The 27279-nt window shown below is 44.1% G+C and overlaps 1 protein-coding gene across 2 annotated transcripts; it reads right to left on the minus strand.

Moving 5' to 3' along the window:
* Nucleotides 1-363: 363 nt before the first annotated feature.
* lmnb1 (lamin B1) lies at nucleotides 364-24361 on the minus strand. Of its 2 annotated transcripts, none has more exons than XM_080046357.1 (11): nucleotides 23874-24361; nucleotides 13371-13527; nucleotides 12854-12979; nucleotides 11706-11876; nucleotides 11384-11509; nucleotides 10148-10368; nucleotides 6089-6308; nucleotides 3421-3525; nucleotides 2936-3055; nucleotides 2699-2797; nucleotides 364-1289 (listed from the first exon to the last, which is right to left on the minus strand). In XM_080046357.1, the coding sequence occupies exons 1-11, from the start codon at nucleotides 24230-24232 to the stop codon at nucleotides 1248-1250; spliced, it is 1746 nt and encodes a 581-aa protein (XP_079902483.1). In that variant the 5' UTR covers nucleotides 24233-24361; the 3' UTR covers nucleotides 364-1247. The 2 variants fall into 2 exon arrangements, with proteins under 2 accessions (XP_079902483.1, XP_079902482.1); XM_080046356.1 differs by having other exon boundaries at nucleotides 2699-2800.
* Nucleotides 24362-27279: the final 2918 nt, after the last annotated feature.

A 27279-nucleotide genomic window follows, 5' to 3' on the forward strand; every position in this document is an offset into this window, starting at 1 on the left:
AGATTCACTATGGGTTTCAGGTCAGGAGAGTTGTCTGGCCAATCAAACAGTGATACCACGGTAAGCCAACCAGTTACTAGTGGTTATCTGCTTCTTCATGAAGCTCGTCAACAGACAGAAGCACTTGACTGAGTTTTTTTATTGCTTTATTTCAGGGACATTGCACACTAATCAACATTCAAAATGTAAGTGAGCCAGAGTTAGCCTAAGACGCTAGTTTAAAACGTTATCAATATAAGAAGCAAAAACTGATGTTTGATTTGTATTTCAAAAACCAAATACCCTGGGATAGTTAATGTAGCCTACAAGTCTCATCATAGACCATAGTACGGTTAGAATGATGAAAAAAGCACACAGCACAAGTACAAGAAAAAACATTTATTTATTCAACTACAAAGGCTAGGACAGCCATAGCATGCATAGTAACACACCAACACAAAAAGTTCTTCAAACACTTCCCATATCAAAAGTTAAGAATACAATCAAATCAAACCTTCGTAATTTGTGGTGCAATGCAAATTCAAAGTCATGTCTTGTGGATCTCATTACAGCCCTGTGTGGAGAATGCCATTAGATCTACTTTCTATATGTAGAAAAATGAGACATCCTCATGAAGGTCGGCACAGGCTACAGCTTTCAGTCCCATGTTCTGTTTCCATACTACCACAAGGGGGCGCCAAAGCCTCCGTTAGATTCCTACAATCGCTATCACACTTCAACTGGCCTCTTGTCTGCTGCAGGAATACAATCATGGGGTTTTCATTGGTTTTCTGAGGATCCTTGAAGAATTGATTCAAAACAGAGCTCTCCATATTGTGAAATGGATACATTGTGTCATTTTATACTGCAGAGCTTTAGTGTTTTCTTCACATCATACAGGTAGGAAGGTCTATGCATCTAATGACCAACATCCTGCAGCTTCACTTTAAAGGCTTTAAATATAGCAACTATATAATGCAATAATACTGTCAATTAAATATACAATGAAAAAACTAAATGAAGATGTTTAAAAAGGGTGAGCTAAACTCCAGTTCAGCTGCCTGTTGCATGGTTCTGAAGGCTCTGTGCAACAAATACAACTTCAGTCCAATACCACCGCATTTTAGTTTCAGTTAAAAATAGTTCTACCAAAAGCAGTTTGAGAAATAAAATAAAATGCACACATTTTATTGCAGTACACTACAAAAGATAGAAAAATAGATCCTAGTATTACAGTTGGCAAGCAGAGTGGCTGGGGCTCCGAAGGATCACATGATGGAACAGTCTCTCTTGCCGGTGCGCGGCTCTCTCTGCACACAAAACATCAGGGTACCATTTCAAAACACAACACCTACAATGATGCACTGCTGTAAAACACACTATCAACCGGCCTACTGCCAGAAACACACAAGTCTAGATGGATATGGAACTGATGCCTAATCAAATACATGGCACTGAGAAATCCTGTGATCTGATTGGTCACGAGGAAAATTACCATTGCAAAGGGCCTATAGCATTGTTTTGTTGATGGATCACTTCCTGCCCATATCAATCTGCTGACAGACGTCTGACAAACGGCTACTACTCCATCAAAACACAATGGGACACTTACTCAACATGACTTTGAACATAGCAGTGGGCAGGGAACACAGGAGTCATGATTAATGTCTGATGAGACTGCAGCCGAGACCACGCATATTGACATGGTCACCGTTGCTATTGAGTAAATTACAACCCTGAAGTGGAAGATTTTCGGACCGTAGACATAAAAGTGTTTGTAAACCAATAAATGCTAACTTGAAACCACATTCTGCTTGGATGAATTGATTGAGTTAGCTAGTAGCCATGTAATAAGCAGGATAGTGGATAGCGAAGGGATCACTCTTAAAGGTGAACCTCGTCTGGCTTGATTTCTGGAGTGAACCACCATTGGCTATACATTATCCCGTACTTTAAACCTTTTCTTCAGACTTACTTCAAGTTCTTACCAAACATAAGTTGATATGAGTGGCGTGCCTGTAGGACTATGTGTAGAGGCCTATGGAGGGCCCTATATAAGCCTTTCACACCAAAATGAACCAAGAGTCAGTTCCAGGCTGGTGTTGGGGTCAGTTCAAAACTGGTTACAGCCTTATCCCAGTTATGAACCGGTTGGTTTCACATCGACCGGAGACAGCCATGGAGCCGGCAAGAGAGCAACGTCATGACGTCACTGTAAACGTGTGTGTATGTCACCCGACGCCGCTGCTCTTGTGGCTAACGCTAAAGCTACCGCTAAAGCTACCGCTAGCTTTAAGCACAACAACAGCGGCAAATAAGTCTTATTTTTACACTTGTTGGCTCTCGCTTTGCTTTCTTAAGCAAACAGGACCCATACAGCGTATTCTCGCCGGTCAATTTGATCGCTACGTTCGGTAATTATGTTTACGTCTCGTAGTAGCGGTGTTTTTAAATATGGCGGGCATGAGGTTTGAGTTGCTCTGGTTGGTCAGGATAATCCCTCCCTCAGCCGCTGGCGCAAGCAGTTCTTATCAAACCCTGCTCAATCCTGGGGTATGAGTTCCCCCGGTTTATACGGCCCGGAGCAGGCTCTCTGGCGGTGTGAAACCAAAACACTGGCTCTAACTCCAAACAAGCCCAGAACTAGCGCCGATTTTGCAGCGGTGTGAAAGGCCTAATAGAGGACTGTGTAGAGCCATGCTCATGGCTCTGTACTGACCTGCTGGTGGAACAGGTCTTCATCAGCAGCCTCCAGTCCAGTCTCATCATCTTCCTCACCTTCTTCTGCTGCGTTGTATGTTGTGGTTCTCTTTGCCACCTCCTGACACACACACATTTGCTTTTTATCCCTTCAACACGACTGGCTGAAACACTGCTCTCCAGCTTTTTTTGAACCAGATAAACAAATGTGAAACAGGCGACAACGATTTGGATGTGTGTGTGTGTTTGGTCTCACCTCTCCCTGAGGGTTGACCAGCACCACATGTACATCCTCCCCTGAGCCCCAGGACTCGTGGTTCCTCCACAGCAGGTCTGCTGGAGGTTTGGAGCTCACCCCAGCATCACAGGCCCACACCTTCACACAGTCATCAGGGACACAAACATCAACACTCCATTGAGCCCAGTCACATTCTCCTATATTGGTAGCTTAAAGTCCGGCTGAATTAACTGCATGCTTACTTCTCTGCTACATTTGAGGCAAACCTAGAAGTGTTAACAGCATGTGGCTGTATGAATTCTGTCTACATAGAATTTAAAATGAAACTCTTTTAAACAAGTGGCATATTGAATAAGCTACCAAACACACATTTAGAAGCTTAAGCACATTAAACAGCAGAGGCCTGAGAGAAAAAAGGAGCCTGCTTTAAGACTGGACATCTGATGGACTTGAAAAAGAGCAAACTCCTGAGACAGGTCCGGGACTAGATTGGAGCCTCTTACCACGACCTTGTGTCCAGCCTTCAGGACATATTTGGGGGTGAACTTGTAGGTGGCTGCATCCTTTCCAATGGTCTTAATCATCTCATAACCCACCATGGCCTCGTCCTTAGAGAAAGAGTCATTCAACAATAGAGAAAACAGTCTAGTTACTGAAAGCACAGAACATGTATTATGTGGAGAGTAGGGCTGCACCATTCTCTCTTCAATGTGTATCACCATTTCTCTCCTCAAGAATTGATATCACAATACTCAGCTATTGACACTAACGGTTTCCCGCTTGCCCGGAGCAAGTGAAAATAATGTTCGGGCAAGTTGAGATTGCTTTTTGGTTGCCTGGACGGGCGAGTGGATTTTAGAGGGGTTGTCAGTAGTCTAGGCTATTTATTCATGTGTTTTAGAGTCTGCAAAACATTTGTTTTCCCGCTAACCCACACAAAATAGATATGCTATATTTGCAATTGAGCAGCTGCGCGCGGCAGCCAGCAGCATCACGCTCTCTCTCTCTCTCTCTCACACACACACAACAGCCTGTGTGCGTGCAGTTTCGCTGTCTACGTTCCGAAAACCGGCTCTATTAGGCTACGGACCTGGTTCCGCTATATTCAAAACCCAGAAATCAATAGGCCTAACGTTTGAGCTTATCGATACCGCTATGGAGTCCAGTAGGTCACATGATGTAATATTAAATATCGAGTAGAGTCGGGTCATCTTCAACTAAAGTGTTGTACCTTCGACTGTGTTGAAGAAACTCCTTCAACCCGCTTTAACTCCATCTCCCCAAAAAAAAAAAAAAAAAAAAAAAAAACCCCGTCCGCTGAGCCACTGCAGACGGGCTCGCCACCGTCTCTTCATTCAAAACACCGGTGATCAACAAACGAGAGACTGTTTAGCAAGTCCCTAAATTCATATTAAAATCTGCAGGATAATAACTAGTTAGCTTAAAAAAAAATCGCAAACGTTCAAATGTGATGTGTTCAGGTCGGCTCAGTAAAATGATTATTAGGCAAAGGTCAGTAAAAGGACATCATGATGTGTTCAAATGTAACATCAAGAAAAAATTATTTTTTGTTTTTCGCGAGAAGCTTGAATAATACAGTTTGGGTGAAAAACTTGTTTCCCCAGCAATATAACTTTATTAGTAGGCCTAAATATGGAATTATGACCCGTTTAAAGTCCTATCCTGAGCTCTGCTAATCTTATAAGCAATTAAAGCAATAATACCAGTTCTCTTTTAACAAAATAATAGAAAAGTATCAATAAAGATTTGGTTTGTGGAGTTTTTATAAACGTAACTTTATCATCTGCTTTGAAATAATCTGCAGTTATATTCCTGAAAATGTTCTAGAGAAAGGAGAGACCGTGTTCAGCTCCGCGGTGCTGTGGAGAACATAGGCTGCGCTGCGGTGGCACGGAGGTGGCAGTTATTTGCAGTTGCTGTTTGACACAACGCTCAGTTTATTGCACTTGCATCAAAATATTTAATTTTGTTAAACTTTATTTTATCCATTTTGTGCCGTTTTGTACACGTATATAACATTTTAAAATAGGGGCGGCCGTGGCCCGCCGGCCTAAAGGCTACAGACACTAAAAAAAAAAAAAAAGATCCACCAATCGAGTTCATTTGAAACGAGGAGTACTCGATTAATAACGCCCATCCCGTGTCCACCTAACGCCTTTTTCCCACCGCAAGCGCCTTTTTTCAATTGATTCCCAATGAGAAGCGGCCGCCTCGGGAAAAGGCGCAGCGCCCAGTGTTTTTTTCCCGAGCGTTTTTGCCTTTTTGTGCGGACGCGTCAAGCTTTTTCAGTTGAAAAAAGCTCAACTTTTCAGAAAGGTGGTGGGGACGTCACCGCCGCTTTTTTCAACTGGCCAATCAGATAGTAGATCGTCGGGACTCGTTGCCTTGGCAACCAAGAAGAATGAAGAGAAACTGCTTTTTCATATTAAAATGTAACGATTTAAATAGAAAACAGCAAGACTAAACAGTTAAACCAGTGTTGATCATAGGTCTGACAGTGACAAATGACGATCAGCTTTTTCTCTCCCCCGCTCACAGCGCTCTCTCTCCCAGCTCATAAAACGCTTGAAAAAAGCGCCCGAAAAAAACGCTCAGTAGACACACTCCCGAGTGCACAGCCAGCGTTTAACGCTGGAAAAAGACATTAGGTGGACAGTACACGGGCCCTAAATGAACTTTTTGGGATTTTTAATGCATCCATCATTAATAAATGAGATGGCATCTATATATGAATCAAGATCATGCGCGACATTCGGCAATTTATATAAAAAAATCTTATCTTTTATTTTTAGATTTGAGACTAATGCCAGTCATACAATCCTACTATGTGTTAAGATGTCACAGAAAGAGAAATGTAGGGTTAGACAGTGAGACCATAAAACACTCTTTCTGCCTTTTCTCAGGCTAGGATGATCCGATTTAAAAAAATGTTTGCACATTTATACTTCATAGGATCTCCGAGTTCAATACACCTTCATATTCCCACCGGTGAAGTAGGCCTTTAACATTTAAGACTTTTGAAAGATGGATTTAAGATTTTTTTTAATGCTAATTAAGGCCTTATTTTTAGATTAAAGAATTTAAGACTAAGGATCTGCGGGGACCCTGGATGAGGATTCTGTAGCCTAGTGGCGGTAGAGTAGGGCTCACCTCATGTCCAGTGTTGTGGAGGCAGATGAACTTGCCGTCAGTGTCTATCTGGTCTACACAGAGCGGCCCTGAGGCCGAGGCAGAGTGAGCGATAGACACTGAGCTGCTGGCCTCCTCCACGTCCACACGCTTCCTCTTGGCCTGGCTGCTCCGCACCGAGCGGCTGGAAGACGCCCGGGACACCGTCACCCGAGAGGACGGGCTGGGAGACAGCATCAGTCTGGAGGGGGGGGGGACACTGGTTAGAGACGGGCTGGGAGACAGCATCAGTCTGGAGGGGGGGGACACTGGTTAGAGACGGGCTGGGAGACAGCATCAGTCTGGAGGGGGGGGGACACTGGTTAGAGACGGGCTGGGAGACAGCATCAGTCTGGAGGGGGGGGACACTGGTTAGAGACGGGCTGGGAGACAGCATCAGTCTGGAGGGGGGGGACACTGGTTAGAGACGGGCTGGGAGACAGCATCAGTCTGGAGGGGGGGGGGGACACTGGTTAGAGACGGGCTGGGAGACAGCATCAGTCTGGAGGGGGGGGGACACTGGTTAGAGACGGGCTGGGAGACAGCATCAGTCTGGGGGGGGGGGGGGACACTGGTTAGAGACGGGCTGGGAGACAGCATCAGTCTGGAGGGGGGGGGACACTGGTTAGAGACGGGCTGGGAGACAGCATCAGTCTGGAGGGGGGGGGGGGACACTGGTTAGAGACGGGCTGGGCGACAGCATCAGTCTGGAGGGGGGGGGGACACTGGTTAGAGACGGGCTGGGAGACAGCATCAGTCTGGAGGGGGGGGGACACTGGTTAGAGACGGGCTGGGAGACAGCATCAGTCTGGAGGGGGGGGGGACACTGGTTAGAGACGGGCTGGGAGACAGCATCAGTCTGGAGGGGGGGGGACACTGGTTAGAGACGGGCTGGGAGACAGCATCAGTCTGGAGGGGGGGGGGGACACTGGTTAGAGACGGGCTGGGAGACAGCATCAGTCTGGAGGGGGGGGGGCACTGGTTAGAGACGGGCTGGGAGACAGCATCAGTCTGGAGGGGGGGGGACACTGGTTAGAGACGGGCTGGGAGACAGCATCAGTCTGGAGGGGGGGGGGGGACACTGGTTAGAGACGGGCTGGGAGACAGCATCAGTCTGGAGGGGGGGGGACACTGGTTAGAGACGGGCTGGGAGACAGCATCAGTCTGGAGGGGGGGGGACACTGGTTAGAGACGGGCTGGGAGACAGCATCAGTCTGGAGGGGGGGGACACTGGTTAGAGACGGGCTGGGAGACAGCATCAGTCTGGAGGGGGGGGGGACACTGGTTAGAGACGGGCTGGGAGACAGCATCAGTCTGGAGGGGGGGGACACTGGTTAGAGACGGGCTGGGAGACAGCATCAGTCTGGAGGGGGGGGGGACACTGGTTAGAGACGGGCTGGGAGACAGCATCAGTCTGGGGGGGGGGGGACACTGGTTAGAGACGGGCTGGGAGACAGCATCAGTCTGGAGGGGGGGGGGACACTGGTTAGAGACGGGCTGGGAGACAGCATCAGTCTGGAGGGGGGGGGGACACTGGTTAGAGACGGGCTGGGAGACAGCATCAGTCTGGAGGGGGGGGGGGACACTGGTTAGAGACGGGCTGGGCGACAGCATCAGTCTGGAGGGGGGGGACACTGGTTAGAGACGGGCTGGGAGACAGCATCAGTCTGGAGGGGGGGGGACACTGGTTAGAGACGGGCTGGGAGACAGCATCAGTCTGGAGGGGGGGGGGACACTGGTTAGAGAGGGGCTGGGAGACAGCATCAGTCTGGAGGGGGGGGGACACTGGTTAGAGACGGGCTGGGAGACAGCATCAGTCTGGAGGGGGGGGGGGGACACTGGTTAGAGACGGGCTGGGAGACAGCATCAGTCTGGAGGGGGGGGGGCACTGGTTAGAGACGGGCTGGGAGACAGCATCAGTCTGGAGGGGGGGGGACACTGGTTAGAGACGGGCTGGGAGACAGCATCAGTCTGGAGGGGGGGGGGGACACTGGTTAGAGACGGGCTGGGAGACAGCATCAGTCTGGAGGGGGGGGGGGACACTGGTTAGAGACGGGCTGGGAGACAGCATCAGTCTGGAGGGGGGGGGACACTGGTTAGAGACGGGCTGGGAGACAGCATCAGTCTGGAGGGGGGGGGGACACTGGTTAGAGACGGGCTGGGAGACAGCATCAGTCTGGAGGGGGGGGGGGCACTGGTTAGAGACGGGCTGGGAGACAGCATCAGTCTGGAGGGGGGGGACACTGGTTAGAGACGGGCTGGGAGACAGCATCAGTCTGGAGGGGGGGGGACACTGGTTAGAGACGGGCTGGGAGACAGCATCAGTCTGGAGGGGGGGACACTGGTTAGAGACGGGCTGGGAGACAGCATCAGTTTGGAGGGGGGGGGACACTGGTTAGAGACGGGCTGGGAGACAGCATCAGTCTGGAGGGGGGGGGGACACTGGTTAGAGACGGGCTGGGAGACAGCATCAGTCTGGAGGGGGGGGGACACTGGTTAGAGACGGGCTGGGAGACAGCATCAGTCTGGAGGGGGGGGGACAATGGTTAGAGACGGGCTGGGAGACAGCATCAGTCTGGAGGGGGGGGGGGGACACTGGTTAGAGACGGGCTGGGAGACAGCATCAGTCTGGAGGGGGGGGGACACTGGTTAGAGACGGGCTGGGAGACAGCATCAGTCTGGAGGGGGGGGGGGACACTGGTTAGAGACGGGCTGGGAGACAGCATCAGTCTGGAGGGGGGGGACACTGGTTAGAGACGGGCTGGGAGACAGCATCAGTCTGGAGGGGGGGGGGACACTGGTTAGAGACGGGCTGGGAGACAGCATCAGTCTGGAGGGGGGGGGACACTGGTTAGAGACGGGCTGGGAGACAGCATCAGTCTGGAGGGGGGGGGACACTGGTTAGAGACGGGCTGGGAGACAGCATCAGTCTGGAGGGGGGGGGGGGGACACTGGTTAGAGAGCCAGGGCCCTGAACAGGCATCAGAGAGCCTTAAAGAGGAACATTCAACTGCAAACCCTTTTTACACAATCATGAAAATGAAGAACAATTCAGTTTAATTTTTTTAATTATAATTTTCAAAAATCTGACCAAGACAGCATGAAGGTATTTAATTATTTTTGTGTAAACTAGACAGTATTATATTTGAAGTCCTCAGGTCAGTCTGGTCAATATATTGAGTTAATACAGCATTTTATGTGTTTAAAAGACAAGATTTGAAATGGAGCATTACGCGCCCCACACACATCCTGCGTCTACCTCTGGAGCGCGTCGCGTTACCTTACTGCTGCCTCTCTCGGACTTTTCTCGGACACACATGCAACGTCTCAGCAGCTGCTGCTGCTTGTTGGAAGTTTTATTTTGAAGGGGACACACCAGGAAATGGTGAAACTACAGCGAAAGCTGCCAGTATGAAGTCAATATGCCTCTCAGCAGAGTATTTCAAAAATCACTTTACTGATTTATACGGGAGAGAGAGAGGGGGGTGTGGTCGGGGAAGAAGAAGGCCGTAGACACAGATAGAGCAACGGAAAACTGTTGCGCTCATCATGATCTTTTTTATTTCTTCACTATATTGGATCTCTATATGTGTCATTTATCCAAAAATGAAATGCCAGAACTAATTGAAAATTAGGTTTTAAATCCCTCGGATTTTGATTGCACAATTAAATCGTGAAATAAAGGGATTATTCGCGTATACGACTGAGGGATGTTTTATTTTGAAATAAACACACCGGGTAAACGTGTAACTAGAGTGAATGCTGCTGGTATGACTGTCAGCAGAGTATTTCTCTATCAGTTAAAGCACAGACGCGAGAGAGACGCGCTGCTCTCAGAAAAAAATAGGCGAGCCTCCTGAGGTGAAGGGGAGCGTCGCTGCAGACGTGCCTCCGACGCGCCTCAGCAGTGCGTCTGAGGTTGGATGTGTGCTCGCTCTACGTTGATTTCACAGTCTGTGACCAAAAGTCAGACGCAGACGCGAGGTAGACGCGCAGTAGAGGTAGGATGTGTGTGGGGCGCGTTAGCGTCCAGAGCCTCACCTCTCCTCCTCTCCCTCCAGCAGCTTGCGGTAGGCGTTGATCTCCATGTCCAGAGCCAGCTTGACGTCCAGCAGCTGCTCGTACTCGTTGAGCTGCAGCTGCATCTTGGCCTGGATGTCTGCCAGCTGGCGCTCCTTCTCTGCCAGCAGCCTGCGGTGGGACACTCTCTCCTGGTCCAACGCTGCCTCCAGCTCTGTGATACGCTCACGCCACACACGGCTCTGTGTAGGAGGGACATCTTATCAATGACCACTAGCATACAATACCTGCTGCGTCAATAAACCAATAGAAACTAAAATCCAGTGTTAATACACAGCATAGGCTCTGAACTGCTATGTAAACAGAGGGGCTCAACGTAGCTAGCAACATGCCAGTTTACAGAGCCTAGGCTCTGTATTAAACGAGGGCTGAGTATCGAAGTTCAATACTTTTTTGGCACCCACGAAATGCTTCGATACTGTCGAGAATCAATAAAATATTTTCACGCTTGATGTGCCAAGATGTAAAAGTGCTGGTGATTGGCTGTGTGGAGCTGCACTGACTCAGGAGAGAGGGGAAGACGAGGCATTCACACTGAAGCTTTAGAGGAGGGATGCAGCGATACACTATTTTTAGTTCCGATACGATATCTGGGTTTTGGATATCGGCCGATACCGATACGATATCATAATTATTATACATTTCTTTGTTGGTGGTGATGTTATGTGTAAGGCTAGGAAGGCTTAAGCAATACAGCCATTCCAATATAAAAGAGCTTAAAGGCAGACTATAATTTATTTTTTCATTAAAATATTGCATAGAGTCACACAAAAACAGTCCTCTCTCTGGCTGGATTTTACATAGTAACATTTGTTGGTATTGTTTTGTAAACAGAAGACTCATGTCTAAGCTCTTCCCTGCTACTTTGCAGGGCCCAGAGCAAAGAGCAGAAGCCTCTCCACTTCCTTGACTGGGGTTAGCTTTGGTTAGCTCAGTGGCTAACACACTGATACTGTATGTCTAACTAGAAAGTGTTGTCCTCTCTCTCCCTCCACCGCATGTCGGTGCTTGCTCATTCACTCTTTCATAGTTAAAATAATTTAATTAAAAAAATTATAATAATAATAATAATTTAAAAAAATGATATCAGAGTTGTCAGTCCGATATGTAGCTTGCAGCCATATCGGACCCATCCCTACTGGTACAGCACTAGTTAAGAGATGGTCATGTGATAAAGGGACTACAGCAGGAGCCTACCTCCTTCTGCAGGGAGCCCATCTGTGCAGTCAGGCTCTGGATCCTCAGGCTGGACTCCTGGAGCTCCTCTCGCGCCATGCTGGCTGACGCTCCGTTCATCTCAGACATTCTGCTCAGGTCGTCCAGCTACATACACACACACACAGACACACACACACACACAGACACACACACACACACACAGTCCGTAACATACACAGCCTTTACTGCTCATCAACACTCAAAGAGGAAGTGAGCAGTGTTACTCACTTCCTGACATACAGGAAGTGTGTAAGGTGCTGTTTGGCGTGTTAGTATGAATGTGTGTGTCATATATAGATACCTTGCTGAGGTAGGTGGTGGCCATGTTGTCCTTGTAGTTGATGATCTGCTCTTGGTTCTGGTCCCTCATGTCAGTGAGAGCCTGGCTCAGCTTGTACTCATACTCCTCCTTACGTCCACAGTCTACCTCCACCAGACGGCTCTCGTACACCTGCCGCGCTTCTCTCACTTCCTGTTACACAAAGACAGGAGCCACATTCAACTTGAGAATAACTGCTTAGGCACAGATAAAAACACATCAATTCATTATGATAAAAAAACAACAACATACAAACAGGTGGTTAGAGCCTACGTTCATTGATATAATGATATGGTACAAAGACCTGTACTGGTTTAATGCAATTCAATCCACCAGCAGCTCAAACTCCAGAATGGCCAAACTGTCATCCATTATCTGAACACTAATACATTTATGATAAACCACTCAGTTCATAAAAAACATATCAGAACAGCCCTGGACTGGGCGCTCCGGTGGCATAGTGGATAGAGTGCGTACCATATTTGCTCTGGCCCTCGTTGCAGTGGTCGCAGGTTCAAATCTGGCCCGTGGACCTTTACTGCAGTTCATCCCCCCTCTCTCTCTGTCTCCCCATTTCAACTCTGTACTGTCTAATAAAGCTTGAAAATGCCAAAAAATAATCTGGACTTTGTTCAAGGACAGTGGTGGAGTGGACTGGATTGCTACACTATGTGGGTGGCACTTATTGTAAGTCAGCTTTGGAAAAAAATGTGAATGTAATTCTATGAGGTAATAAATCTGACAGCCAGCCTGCTTATCAAAGTCAAAGTCTTTTATTGTCTGTTCAGATATATGCAAGACATACATCAGAATCAAAATGGCGTTTATCTCTGACCTATCGTGCAGTTGGAACGATAAAATAATTAAAAAAAATATATAGAGTTAAATAAGATAAACAAACAATCTTTACATAAGATACATTCTAAATACTAAGTAGTGCAAAGGAATTTTCTGTGCAATATAAAACAGTATGTATAAAATAGAATAGAAAGTAAAAAGTAGATAAGTTAAAATGAAATGTGATGAAAAATATTTACAATCAACTGGATGTACATTGTAAATGTGCAGGCTGAGTAGTGAATAGATTCTATGGCAAAGTGTTGTCTGTGTTGACCTGGTGCATGGCTCACCTCCTCATGCATGCTCTTACGGAAGTCCAGCTCCTCAGTCAGACTCTGGCAGCGGTTCTCTAGGTCGATGCGCAGGAGCATCTCGTCAGCAAGGTGCTTCTTGGCCTGAGCAAGACCTGCATCCAGCTACACACACACACACAATGGAAAATAGTTCTCCAGTTTAACAAGTCTGGATCAGCTAGAAATAGAGAAACTGCTCAAACAGAACCAGACAAGCAATCACAAGTTGTCTTCAAGAACAAGACTGAATATAAAATAATATTCACCAATATACTTTGACAGGGTTCCCACACAAATGTTTACCAATCACTTTTTTTATAAACTCTTCTATTAAATCTTACCCAGTTTCCATAACCTTCTTTAAGATTTGAAACAAAAGTAATTCAAGGAACCATTTCACATAACGTTACACATGTTTATGAAAATGTTCTTAACTATGGAACATGTTGGTCAATTCAAAGCCTTTCCACATCAATGGGTCTCTGTGCACTGTTGTTACTGGGAGGAGCTGTACCTCATGCATCTGCTCCTGCAGCTCTGCTAGCGTAGCCTCCAGTCCCCTCCGCTCAGACAGGGCTGTAGCTAGCACAGCTTCTTTACTGTTCAGCTGGGCATCCAGCTCTTTGAGCCGGCCCAGAGAGCCAGCCGCCTCAGCCTCCTTCTTGGTGTAGCTGAGGAAGAGGACAAAGCATGGTGAGTGATGCAGGTAGAGAGCTGCTTAGAGTTAAGCTCCTATCTCACTGGGCTGCGACTGTTTGCGACAAGTTGGAGACTGCATTCGCAAACTAGTCTCTAAACTGTCTCCAAACGTTCGCGGAGGTCTCAATTTCCTCGCATGAGTCGCAGAGCCGCGCAGTCCTGTCGCAAACGTGTCCTAAGTAGCAACTCAGTGAGACTGCAAGTGAAAATTTGTCGCAAATTGGCATATTTTGGCGCAATTTTGTGTCTCCAACTTGTCGCAAACAGTCGCAGCCCAGTGAGATAGGGGCTTTAGGCTTGGGTCTGCTAATAAACAGTCACATTAGGGGTGTGCACATGTAACCGGTTAGTAAATCATAACCGTTTAGGGAAAATAAATGAAAGAAAACCGTTTTTTTTCCCCAAGTTTGGAAAATTACTTTTTATTTCCAGGAGTGTGGGGCGAGGTGAGCTACTGTAGGTTACTAAAGTAGATGACACAACACATTATTGTGTTTGGTTACAATATGTATTCATCTAACTGCTCCATCTTCAGTTTCACTTTCACTTTCATCTCCATCGTCAGCTGGTCAACGGCCCCAAGCGGAGTCAGTCAAGACAGATGATCACTAGGATCGTTATGATCACTTCAAAGTCAAAAAGCCAAATTATGAAAAAAAGGTCTCAAATCATAATTTTACGATATCAAAGAAACTGCAGACTTTAAAGGGTCTGTTCACCCACTTAATGAAAAACATTATAGATGAAACAGAACAATCACAAACGCACATGGATTTATATTATGAAAGGGGACATATTATGTAAGCTAAATAGACACAAATCTCCACATAGTAGATGTGTCTGGCCTTTATCAATATGGGCAGACTTTAAAGAGCACCTATTATGCTTTTTCAACTTTTATGAGCTATAAACGTTGTTATAATGATTTATAGTCATGTTTATCCATACTAAAGTATCAAATAATGACTTAAATGCATTTAGACGTATTCCCTGCTGACCGTCTGGGGTGGCTGTGCAGAGCGCTAAACACTAGGAACGCCGATCGCGATTCACTTGTTAAAATTTCCGGGATTTATCCATGTAGATCAATCCGGATTTCCCATGCAACGTGCTCAGACAAGCTCCGGCCATGCCCCCACCGCTCAAATCTGCCCGCGCGCTGCTAAAAGTGTTCTGGAAGGTAACCAATCACAACGGAGTGGGGTTTGCAGGAGGGGGGCGAGGGGACGGAGAAGGACGAAGCCCAGTGTTGACAGATAATGCTGAAATCCCCAGATGAGAGGAAGCATTTCCCGAAAATCTACATAGATTTTTGTGCTGTGATTCGTGTCAGGTTGCTCTATAGGAGTCATTAATGAGAAATTAAGACCAGAAAAGTAGTATAATAGGAGATCTTTAATCAATTTAAGAATAAGAAATATATTATATTAGTATTATAGACATATAGAGGACCTGTAAATGGAGTAGATTATGTCAAAAGCATTGAAAGGTAACGGTGCTTTCTGCTGCCAGTTGACTATGGTCTGCCAAGTTTAAAATGAACAGGCTCCAGCTTGTGTTCACCAAGGATCAGAACAGAGGATATTAAAAGGTGAAGTAAGCAATGTATTTATGTTAACACAAGTGTTAAATCGCTCTTTATTCATACAGTGATCACTTATATAGTGTGCGCATTTCATAAAGCCGATCTCTCAGTCACTCGCTCTGCATGTAATCGGCAAATAAACTTCTCGGGGATCCCACTACTGATAACCAATCAGAAGAGAGAACGCTACAAACCGGCACCTGTCTCACTGCCGGTGCATGTGCAGAGCGACAGATGGGTGAGTGTGTATGCGCCTACAATGGAGGAGCAGGTAAAAATCCTTCTCAATGTCTGTTTTAATGGTTTTTAATCACGTTTTATCATTTCATTTTCCTTTATTTAACCTCGAAAGATCAATTGAGGGGTGACCCTCTTTTACAATGACGTCGAGTTTGTACAGATACACAATATACAATGAGAATACATAACACGTTTACACACACACACACACACACACACACACACTTATGGATCTGAGATGATGCTGAGATGATGCTAGATAACTCGCTGCTTGAAGACCGCAGTGCATTAATGTGGGGACGAGGGAGGGGACTGCTAACTGCAGTCACTGACAGGAAGTTAGCTAAACTGACCATTCTGCTTACTGAACCTTTAAACCTGCAGTGTGTAGAATTTTGGGATTTTTTTTTTTCATAGCAGACTTGGTAGAAAATAATTATAATATCCACAAGTACTTTTAATTTATTGCATAGTAGCTGAATTTTTTTTAGAATTATTATTTTTTTCCCTTAGAAAGGGTCTCTTACATCTCCATATTTCTCTATACCATGGACCAAGGCATGGGCGCCGCCATTTTGGAAGTGTCATAGTTGGAATGTCATCAGTTCTACAGAAAAACAGAATGGAACAGTTGGCCACACTGTGTCCATCAGAACTACCAGTTCAATGTTCTTGAAGAATTTCTGTTGCTTCTCTGAACGGGAGCCATAGAGACCAACTGTTGTGATGATTTCATATTACACACTGCACCAAGAGAGAGCTGCAAATTCAACAATTTGATCATGATTGCACTGAAAATCTGCTTTTTCTCAAATAAAAATTCCTGGAGTTTTTGGATTGAAAATCCATTGACAAATATCCAAGAGAGCCACATAGTTCACTTTCTAAAAACTCATTGGATTGTCCAATGTCCATCCAACCCTAGTAATGAGCCTGGGTTAACCAAGTCAACAGTGGAACTCTTTCAATGTCTTGTGAGTGAAGCAGTCAGCTGGTTACTGATGGTGTGTGCCTCATGACGTTTGAGTGAACAAACTATGAGTGGAATGTGGTATGTCTGCTTCCTCACATTCTACTGAGAAACACTCCAACCCCCGACCCAACCCAGACCTGAAACATAGGACCAAACCAACCCTGCGTTCCGAATCGCATACTTTCTACTATTTAGTATGGTAGAAAAAAGATGTAGTATGTCCCGATTTGTGTTGCCAGATTTAGGATGGTTAGAAAGACCCAGATGTCTACTACATCCGGCCAAGATTTTTAGTGTTGAAAACAGCATCCTATTTGGCCGATTCTGACCCACAATCCAGTGCGAACCTGAAGGGATGTCAAATCAACCGGAGCCTCCATATGAAAACAAACGGGGATGCGACAGATATAAAAGCAAGAGGCAAGATCAAAGCGTGATGTTATGATCAAATAAATAAGTAAAAGTATGTCCCAATAGTATGCATACTGCATCGTAACTAGATTATTTTTATCGTCGGATGTAGTATGTAGAATAGAAAAAAGAAAGAGGAGGAGATTTGAAACGCAGGACAGGACTCTAGGAACACGTCACCTGAGAGATACTTCTAGTAAAAGGAATGAATCATTGTACAGCTTCATCAGAGTGTAGTATACTCAAATACCAGCTTTTCCTGCTAAGATTAGTGTCTTGGTGTTTCTTGGGTTGTTTTAAACTGTCCCAAGTACAAACTGACCAGAAAATATTTTTAAGGATTATACTAAAGGCTACGCTATGCTCCAATCCCGTGCGTAAATAGAGACGTACGTTTACAACGTTATATCCGTCACTGCCCTCATACTTCCATGCGTCCTTTATGTTGGAATGGACATTTAACAAATCAACCATTAGTGGGCAGCATCGCCGCTCAGAGTAAAAAGTTACTCAAATAGGAAGAAGAAGAGTCAAACGGTGAATTAACTGGAATACATATTTTATAATAGGTGCATGGAAGAAACAGCTTTAGCGATATACTACCGTGGCAATGGAAGAGGCTTAACTAGAGGCTGTATTATAGACAGCGGGGTCTGAGCACATCAATCACGACATGTCAAACAAACTAGTCTCGCACGGACCTCCGGTGCTTCTCTATTGCTGCCGACAGCCTGCCGTCTAGCCGACAGCCTGCCGTCTAGCCGACAGCCTGCCGTCTAGCCGACATTCTTCCCCGTGCGATCCCCGCTCATGCTGCTCTGTTGTAGTTGTCTGTCCCTGTGCCCCGGCCGTGTAACTTCATAGATAGATAAATGTGTATGTCATTTCGTACCAACTCACACAAACCTCTCCTCAAAAGTTAAGACCTTTTCTAAAGTATTATGTCTTTCGTTTGTGTTTGTAAACAAATGTACAGTAAGTGAAAGTGATCTGTTGGCTATGCGCCCCCCGTGATCTCCAGTAGTAATGCTCCGTTCTGTCCGTTTGGTACACATCCACAAGCTTGCAGGATACGTGCAGAAATACGCACGTAATGTACGCAGAGTACGGACAGAAGGCTCCGTCCGTATGCGTATCTAACGTAGAGCATAAATGAGCCTTAAAGCCGCATTTCCACCAAAACCAGCAGGAACTTTGAGTTCCAGGAACTCCTCGACCACAAACCTTAGTTCCTGGGCCGCGTGGCTGTGTGTGTTTCCACCGGGGTCTGAAGTCCCGGGGAGGTTATGCATATCAGGCCGATTACGTATGGAGAAGCAGTAACAGTACATCATTTTATTACAGGCTACATTTAATAAATGTTGAGTTTCAACAGAATCAGAATCAACAGATTATTTCTCTATCTATTTTAGCGATGCGATCGTCTGGTGAAAAAAAGAAAAAGTAGACCGGTGAGATGAATAGTGGCGCTGGTGAGGTGCGCTGTGTGGCTGCTCTGGTCTGTTAACACTAGGGGTGTAACGGTACACGTATTTGTACCGTACCGTGACAGTACAGGCACGTATTTGGTGTTACAGATGTGGACCGCAGTCCGTTTGTGGCGCACATAGCGTTATATGGCGAATGTACAGGCTTGTTTTGCGTTGTGGAACTTAAAACTTGTCGTCGGAGTTCCCCCCGGACCATTTAGCCTCCGGCTCGGCTCGCACGTGCGCAGTTGCAGCCAGCGATTGAGAGTGTATTATCTCCAAGGTGAGCATGAGGGTCAGGCAGTGTTAGCAACTTAGCCGCTATATTCAACGACTTTTCAGACCCCTCTGGCGACTCTTTTTCAAAAAAAGCGACCAATCTAGCCGCTTCTTCTGGTGTTATTGGTGACTCCCCCCTGTTGTTAAAGCATGTATCGCTCTTAACTTCTAAACGAGCAGTGGGTGACACCACGGCCACTCCCCCCCGTCCCAGAGCACTGACAGGCGGCCGAGTCCTCACGCAGCAGTCCCTCCCAGCTGCAGTCCCTCCCAGCTGCAGTCAGAGCAAGAGATACACACCTCTCCGCTCTAGTGTTCCGTTTGCATCACTATTAGCAGTTATAGTAACCCTTGTTTACAGTCTATCAGTAGTGCAAATAAAGATGTTATACAGTGCTATCGAACAGAGAGCGAACTGCATGACGAAAGACAACAGGAAACCGGAGCTTGCAGGCGTCCCCCTGTCATTCAAATCCCGTTTGAGAGATAACTTAAGATTCCAGGTGAATTATGAAAACAGTGATAGACGTTTGGAACAATGTCGGCAGAAGGGGCATTGTTTCACTGCGATCGCCTATGAGGCAACACGTCGAACATGCATACGCATTTTAGAAGGCACCATCCAGGTGTTAGGCTACTATCACCGTTACTGTGAAGAAAAAAGGAGCTGTGCAAACCCAGGCAGTAATTTATTTTTTATAATTAACATACATAAGCTGTCATTTAATTAATGCTGCAATTTTTATATTGATAAGAGAACATCTTAAAAGGTGCAGTGTGTAATATGACATCATCAAGAAAGTTCTACAAAGTTCTAGAATGCAACGCTCCCTGGGTAACCCCACCCCTTTTGAATAATAACAGAAGCTACAGTGACCTTCAAGGACAAGAACACTTCTAAATTTCAAACAATGCACCTGATGACATTCCAACCATGACACTTGCAAGATGGCGGCACTAGGCCTTGGTCCAAAATATGCTATATGGACATATATGAGACCCTTTCTAAGGGAAAAAATAACAATAAAAAAAAAATTCAGCCATTATGCACTAAATTAAATGTACTTATGGCTATTATAATTACTTTCTACAAAATCTGCTAGGAAATAAACCCAAAATTCTACACACTGCAGGTTTAAGAGAGCTGCAGCAATATTTTCTTTTTTGAAGTCAAAAAGACCCATTAATACTGTATATTTTTTCATTGCAATTTTAGTTTATACTGCACCTACACTAGTATTTAATAGGTATTTTATTTATTGGAGAATTGCAGCAGTATTTTTATATTTGTTATGCATTTTATTTGTATGTTACATATTGTCAGCTAGTTACTGACAGCTAAAGCTGTTCATTCTCCCTCAACTATGAACCGTACCGTACCGTGACTTCAAAACCGAGGTACGTACCGAACCGTAACTTTAGTGTACCGTTACACCCCTAGTTAACACGGCCAGCGGACAGATTATTTCTCTGTATATTTTAGAGGAGAACAGCGGACATCTGACGGTAATAAGAATAAGAAAACTCAAAGGCGAGACTGTAGAGCTGAAGTGTTGCGTCGCTGCAGAGCGCGCTGTGCGGCTGCCCCATAGACTGTATACAAACGGCCTAATATCACTTTAGTGTTTACTGATGGTAGAATGATCAGTCAGAAAACTGGTGGCAATGTGGGATCCAACTGACAACATGGACTAGGGGTGCAACGGATCACAAAACTCCAGGGGCCTCATTTATCAACAGTGAGTAGAAAAGGTTCTAAATTCACTCTTACGAATGAAATTTAGTATGTGCTTAAGTACAACAACAACAAAAAAAATCGGTATTTATCAAACGTGCGCTGGCCTATCGTACGCACACCAGTAAGTCATCAATCTTGATAAATCCCACATGTTCTTAAGTACCATGCTCGTTCACGCTCAGACCATTTGCATTCAGAAACGCCTCCAATTAACCATATATGGTCACAACACATCCCTTTATCAACCATGTGAATGTGTTTTACCCCTCTCCGCTACAATGGCAAAGAGGGCAACGAAAAGAAACTTCTCCAACACATAAATGGAAACCCTTGTAAACGAGGTTGAATCAAAGCAAAACATATTTTGTTGGCTCACTTAGTGCAGGCATTAAAACAAAAGAAAGCTTGCTGCATGGGAAAATGTGATATTTGTTGTTAGGCAACGGCATTGTTTGGGGTTCGCGATCTGACAACTATACGTGCAGTCATTCATAAACTCTTTCAATAAATAAGAGATGTAGATAAATTCCTAACAACATTAGAGTTACTAAGTGAAATGAGTGATTGGCGAGTCTGGCGAGTCACCGCGGCTCATCCAGCTCAACTCACAGCTGAGTGCTGTCAGATGAGACACAGAGAGTGTCGGAGGGAACCTCCGCCTCAAAACATGTCAACGTGTGACAAATTTAATTAATAATCAATTAGAGCTTACCTAAAAATAAGTGTGCCATGTTACTGTTTATTGTATTTTAGCTCATTTGGACGCTGTTTTGACCGTCTGTTTTCATTGATATATAGCCTATTGGCGATATTATATCTACTTTCAGTTTCATTAACCTACCTACGAAACGTGATCAGTGTTCTTAAAGATACTTAGATTATAAAACAAGAGGTCCTAAACACAGATGATGATTAAACAAACAAATGTATGACTTTAAATTACGTTGAAACTCTGAAATGCTTTGTGCTTGTAATATCGCTATTCTACCACTAGATTCTGTTCGTAAGCATGGTCAGAGCTGTGCTTAAATTTACACACATTCATAAGTCTAAGTACATTTTGGTAAATCCCATACTTTGCATTGCAATGTTCTTACGCCCTACTTACGCACAGATGTGCATAAGTACGGTTGATAAATGAGGCCGCAGGTTCAGATCGTGTCACGGTTTTTGAGTCACGGGTCGGCTCATCAACAATACAAAAAGGCAAAGATAAAGACAAATATGACTTTGCTTTCAATTACCTTTGCGCTTTTTATTTTTCAAAAGCCCACAGTGAATTACAAAATAGCCTGTGTCCACAAAGGCTATTTGAAATAGATTCTTAAAATAATCAAAAACAAAATAAAGTGCTAAATGAGGTTATAATCCTGCTTCCTGGATGGATAGTAGTGACTGAATGTGCAGTGGAGAGAGAAAGATATGCAGACAGATAGAGGGAGGAAGAGATAGCTTTATTTTATCATTTTGTTTTGAGTGATCATCACTGGCTTTAGACTGACTCCTGCTGTAGTGAGCCAATCCACTGATGCAAACAGCTGTTTGAAATTGAGATGAAAACAAAACTGAAACTAAACTATCCTGACCTGGCTGGGCTGACTTAAGGTGGAGCAGCCAAATATAGCCTTAATGAATAAATATTGTTACTAAACACAATTTGTTGTGTGATTTCGTCAGTAGCATAGAGTAGTTCTAGATTCAGCGCTCTGATCGCCACCAACTACAACACAATCGCCGGTCACGTGAACACACAGCGTGCTTCGTTTTGTCAGCCAAAAATTACACAGCTTCTTTTAAAGGAGCCTTGTTGAATGTGTACACTCTCGATAACAGCCATAAACCAGGGCATGCGTCACAACTGCAGCAAATGCCGGAATTCCACAAAAACTCAGATCGGAATATTTACTGGGATTATGGTGTGTGTGTATGCCACAATAATGTGAGAAATATCAGAATACTCCAGTTTAGGGGTGTGCACATGTACACGTGTAACCGTTTAGTAAATCATAACCGTTTAGGAAAAATCAATAAACGAAAACCGTTTTTAATTTTTTTTTTTTCAAATTTTCCCTTTTTCAAAGTTGTTGTAACTGTGTGTTTACAGGCGAACGAACGCGTATGTGTGTGTATGTGCGCGCCTACAAGACGGCGGGCGCACAAGGACAATGACGTCACGGTTAACCGTGTACACGAAAAAAAAAACGTCGTGTACACGGTTAGACATTTTTGTAAACGTTCACACCCCTACTCCAGCTGTCTTAATTCAATATGGGTTAGTCTGAATATGAGCTTATGCTGACAAGCAGAAACTGGTGTTTACATGGCAATGTCTTAGTCGGTATGATCTGAAGCGGGTTAATATCGGAGTACCGCATGTAAATATAGTCAATGATACGTAATGCTAAGAGAGCTTGAGAAATCAGGAAACCTACTAGTTACTAACTAAAAATATATTGAAATGATCAAGTGATCTAATGTATGTCAACTGGTCAAGAGACACCTGCCCTGATACAGACAAACAGGTGGTCACTGCCAGCTGTGTACCACACAAACACACAGTACTTCCTCTGTTCAACACAAGCAGCTCCACACAGGTGCTGCTGCTGCTCTGACCACTTGTGTGGAGTGTGTGTACTCTGCTAATGGACTGCAGTCCTTATAACAACAACCCTGCGCAACATTCTTACTACCAGCCTGTGGGATTTACCACGCTTGTGAGATCAGCGTTTTGCAGCTAGTTTTGTTTGACATGCATCATAAAGGAACGTGAACAAATACATGTTACAACATACACACAGCTGTGGGGGCCGCAACACAACACTGCTGCGTCGTGCTTATGTGGGGGAAAGCAGTGATCCTTAAAATAATGGATTTAAAAATGAATTGTTAATTGACCAAGAGGTGTTGTATTTCTGACATTGCATTTGAATCACCACACTTTTAGGGGGAACACTTCACTTCGTCTATTCATGTGCTTCACGTGACGTCAACAGCTGTGAGGAACCCATGCGGCTGTCAACCTCTGTCAGACAGACAAACACATGAGCGTCAACTGCTATGGTGCCGTTTAAAAAGATTTACAACAACAAAAAATCTATACAAATTGGATAATAAAATGATGTAATGAGCCTACACGTCCATAATGAATACACTTTTGCTAGAAAAAAACACTTCAAATCATATCAAACACTAAATACTCCAAAAACTATGCCCGTCATCCTCAGTAAACGCTTTAACGTGTCCATGTGCCAGTCTCAAAACACACACTTCCATTTCACTAAAGAACTCTTGTTTATTTCTCTTGTTTATTTCTGTATGTTTTTCGCTCGTGTTTTTATTCAAACTTGGGAATGCATCACAGATGGGTGGGATGCTAACGGTCACTATCAATCTTGTTCACTATTTGTTTACCATTATTAAAATGTAAAATGCCATAGTAAGGTTTTAAAAAGCCGAGTTTGAGTGTTGCTCTCGCCAGTAGAGAAAACGTAACCGACTCCCTGACGGGACTTGCGCGTGCAAAAGTGGCACGAAAATCAAAGTCAGCATTTAGCGCTTAGCTAATGGCCCTGTGCTCTCTCCGTATTGCTGAGTACAACATGATTAAAGTTAGAGAGGCTTACTTCTGTACAAGCTGCTCATGCTCGGACTTGATCTTTCCCAGCTCGATCTGAAGCCAGGCCCGCTCCTTGGACGAGTCATCCAGACAGCGTCTAGCGTCGGCCAGCTCCGTCTCATAGAGCGCCTTGAGCCCGTTCACCTCCCGGCTCTTCACGTCTTCTCTCTCGTTAATCTGCAGGTGCAGTACGCTGTTCTCATACTCCAGGCTCCGGACCTTGTCAATGTACACGGCCAGCCGGTCGTTGAGGTCCCGGAGCTGCTGTTTTTCGTGCAGTCTGGTGATCCTGGTCGGGCTCAGAGGCGTGCCGCTACGGCTGCACGTGCTTTTCTGACCGGTCGGAGTTGCGGTCGCGGTCGCCATTGTAGGAGAGTAGTTTAAAAAAAAAGTCTAGCTAGATACACCGGCTCAAAAGCGCTAAACTAAACAAACCTAGGTGCAGCTTGTACAGGTGAACGGTTTCTATTCCAGCGCCCAACAACAACCGGCACATCCGTAAACCGTCCTGGAGAATGTATCAACCTGTTCTTAGTTATCCTAATGAAAGAGGGGTTTGGCTTCCTAATATGGCGGCTCGTTGAAAAAATACGCTGTGAGCCGCTAGCCAATGGCGACGCACGACGCAATGCGTTCTTTTAATTTAAATATTCGGTTCGCTTGTGAACAGTACCAATGCATGCCGGAAAAATCCCGGACAGGCGGAGTCCATTTTCATCCTGCTTTCTCTACCTATTTCATGAATCCGAGCGTCCCGGCGACTTTAACAAGCGCTTCCTGATTTATATCATAAAGCCTGAATTCATTTGATTGAATCATTCTGGACTGTGTTGGCAAGAACGTAGCGGGAGGAAAGATAACCCAGAAGCAGTTGGTCTGTTTAAAACGGAAGAGGATTATGGCCACACGTTTAAAAATATATTAGGCTAATTATTAATAAAGTAGAACTTTTTTTTTTTTAACCCTTAGTCCATTTTACGGACATTTAATTTTTACTTTTTTGGATAATTTTGGCTGTGTTCATGCATATGGCATGAAATCTGGTAAGAAAGTGTATTTTTATATGATAATGTTATTTCCAGCTCAGCTCTTACAGTAAGGCTAAAATACACTGTATACAAACAAGAGTTACATTCAGACTGCTAAGGTCCATAAAACGTCCATTAACACCCATTCAAACACCATTTTTTCAACGCACTGCCATTAAAGCATAATTGATGCGTTTAAATAATAATTCCTGAAAATCAGTTTTGCTGCTCATCATTGACACATCACAGGCCTAATAATTCAACACAAAAAAATTAGTTTGCATGTAGTATATTGAAAATATTTAATTTTATCAGTTTTTTTCATCTAAAATACGATGGCATCATGACCAAAACCTGGCATTTAAAGGGTTAAAATCTTTTAAAATTCATGAATATTTTATATTAATAGTTAGGTCAGATGTGGGGGAAAAGAATTGGCAAAAAAAAAAGTTAAAAAAAATAATGTATACATTTTTTTATAGCTACCTCAAGGAAATGTCCATTTTTTCGGACCTTAGCGGTACGAGAGTGAGTATTTGACACTGCACAAAAAATAATAATGCCTGAAAATCAGTTTTGCTGCTCATCATTGACACATCACAGGCCTAATAATTCAACACAAAAAAAATTAGTTTGCATGTAGTATATTGAAAATATTTCAGTTTTTCAGTTTTTTTCATCTGAAATACGATGGCATCATGACCAAAACCTGGCATTTAAAGGGTTAAAATCTTTTAAAATTCATGAATATTTTATATTAATAGTTAGGTCAGATGTGGGGGAAAAGAATTGGCAAAAAAAAGTAGAAAAAAAATAATGTATAATATTTTTTATAGCTACCTCAATGAAATGTCCATTTTACGGACCTTAGCGGTACAAGTGTGCCTAATATTATAACGGGCCCTAAGGGTTAAATGTGTGGCCCCAATCCTATGAACTACTAGCATATTTATTATTATTTTGTCTGATTGCACAGGCACATTTCTGTAAGGCCTAAAAGGCATGGCTAGAGTCTTTGTGTGGCAGGCGCTGATATGGACAAGATCCTTTTTGATTTGGTTGAATGAGAAGAACTGGGCTAAAAATAAGAAAGCTGTGATAGGCTATGTAAAAAATAAAAAAAAGCTCTGGTAAAAATGTTTCCTTAAATAAAAGCATGTAGGCCTACATATATTTTATTTATTGTATTAGCCTACATTTTTCTAGGGTAAACCGAGTTGAGACACTTTGCTTTTTACATTACCACACAAAAACTAGTAGCCAAACTGAATAAAAGTGATTTTTCATAGGCTATTTTTCCTTGCTTGTATAATAATATATGATTAATCAATACTATCCACAAGTAAAGTTTATATATATATTTTTTATAATTAGCTCATAAACATCATCATGCATGGTAAAGGAATGCTCTCCTGTCCGGGACATTGAAAACCACTCCATACATAGTACAAGACACTCACCCTGTGTTCCAAATCTCATACTCTACACTTAAAATCTCTCCAGATGTAGCAGACATCCGGGTATTTCTAACCATACTAAATCTGGCCCCAAGAATTGGGGCATCCTAAATCTCTTGTCTACCATACTAAACATTTTTCATTTATTTCATTTAACTTTTATTTATCCTCGAGAGACCAATTGAGGGGTGACCCTCATTTTCAATGACGTCGAGTTCAAACAAATTCAAAGGAAAAACAACAATACATTAACAATATTCAACGCAAATACATCAAATACACAACAACAGGTGAAGAGAAAAACAATTGAAACATTTACACAGTGGTGAAATTAAGTGGTAGCAATTAAAATTAAATGGGTGAGAGTACAATATAGCCTAATTAAAACAGTTACAGGTAGAGTTTGGCAGATTTAAAATAGTTTGTTTAAATTGGTTAAAGGATATGAAGTTATTTAGTTTAATTTGTTGCTGTAAGTTGTTCCAGGAGTCAGGGGCACTGAAGCTAAAAGCTGTCTTTCCTAGCTCAGACCGGGCTTGTGGGACATAAAGCATAAGCATGTCAGTGGAGCGGGTCTGATAAAGCCCATCTGAGATTTGCAGCAATTCAGTTAAATAACGAGGAAGCTTCCCGGTCAAGGCTTTGTAAATTAAAATATGCCAATGTGCGTCACGTCTCTCTTTAAGGGAGGACCACCCAACCTTTTCATATAAAAGACAATGGTGTGTGTCATAAGCATCTCCTGTGATGAACCTTAAAGCAGAGTGAAAAACAGAGTCCAGGAGTTTAAGACATGAATGTGATGCATGCCGGTAAACCACATCACCGTAATCAAGGACAGACATGAAAACTGCTTCAATAATCCTTTTCCTACTAAATAAAGGGAAGGTGGTTTTGTTCCTATAAAAATAGCCAATTTTTTGTCGTA

The sequence above is a fragment of the Ammodytes marinus genome (assembly GCF_949987685.1).
Source record: "Ammodytes marinus genome assembly, chromosome: 18".
NCBI classification, from domain to species: domain Eukaryota; kingdom Metazoa; phylum Chordata; class Actinopteri; order Uranoscopiformes; family Ammodytidae; genus Ammodytes; species Ammodytes marinus.

What these genes read in the sequence shown, in the direction of transcription:
- lmnb1 (XM_080046356.1), bottom strand. Translation starts at nt 24,232, where the DNA reads ATGGCGACCGCGACCGCAACTCCGACCGGTCAGAAAAGCACGTGCAGC. An exon ending in CCACCACCTACCTCAGCAAG is followed by an intron (nt 11,510 to 11,705) that starts GTATCTATATAT and finishes GTGTGTATGTAG; the next exon opens with CTGGACGACCTGAGCAGAAT. An exon ending in AGGCTGGACACAAGGTCGTG is followed by an intron (nt 3,056 to 3,420) that starts GTAAGAGGCTCC and finishes GACTGTGTGAAG; the next exon opens with GTGTGGGCCTGTGATGCTGG.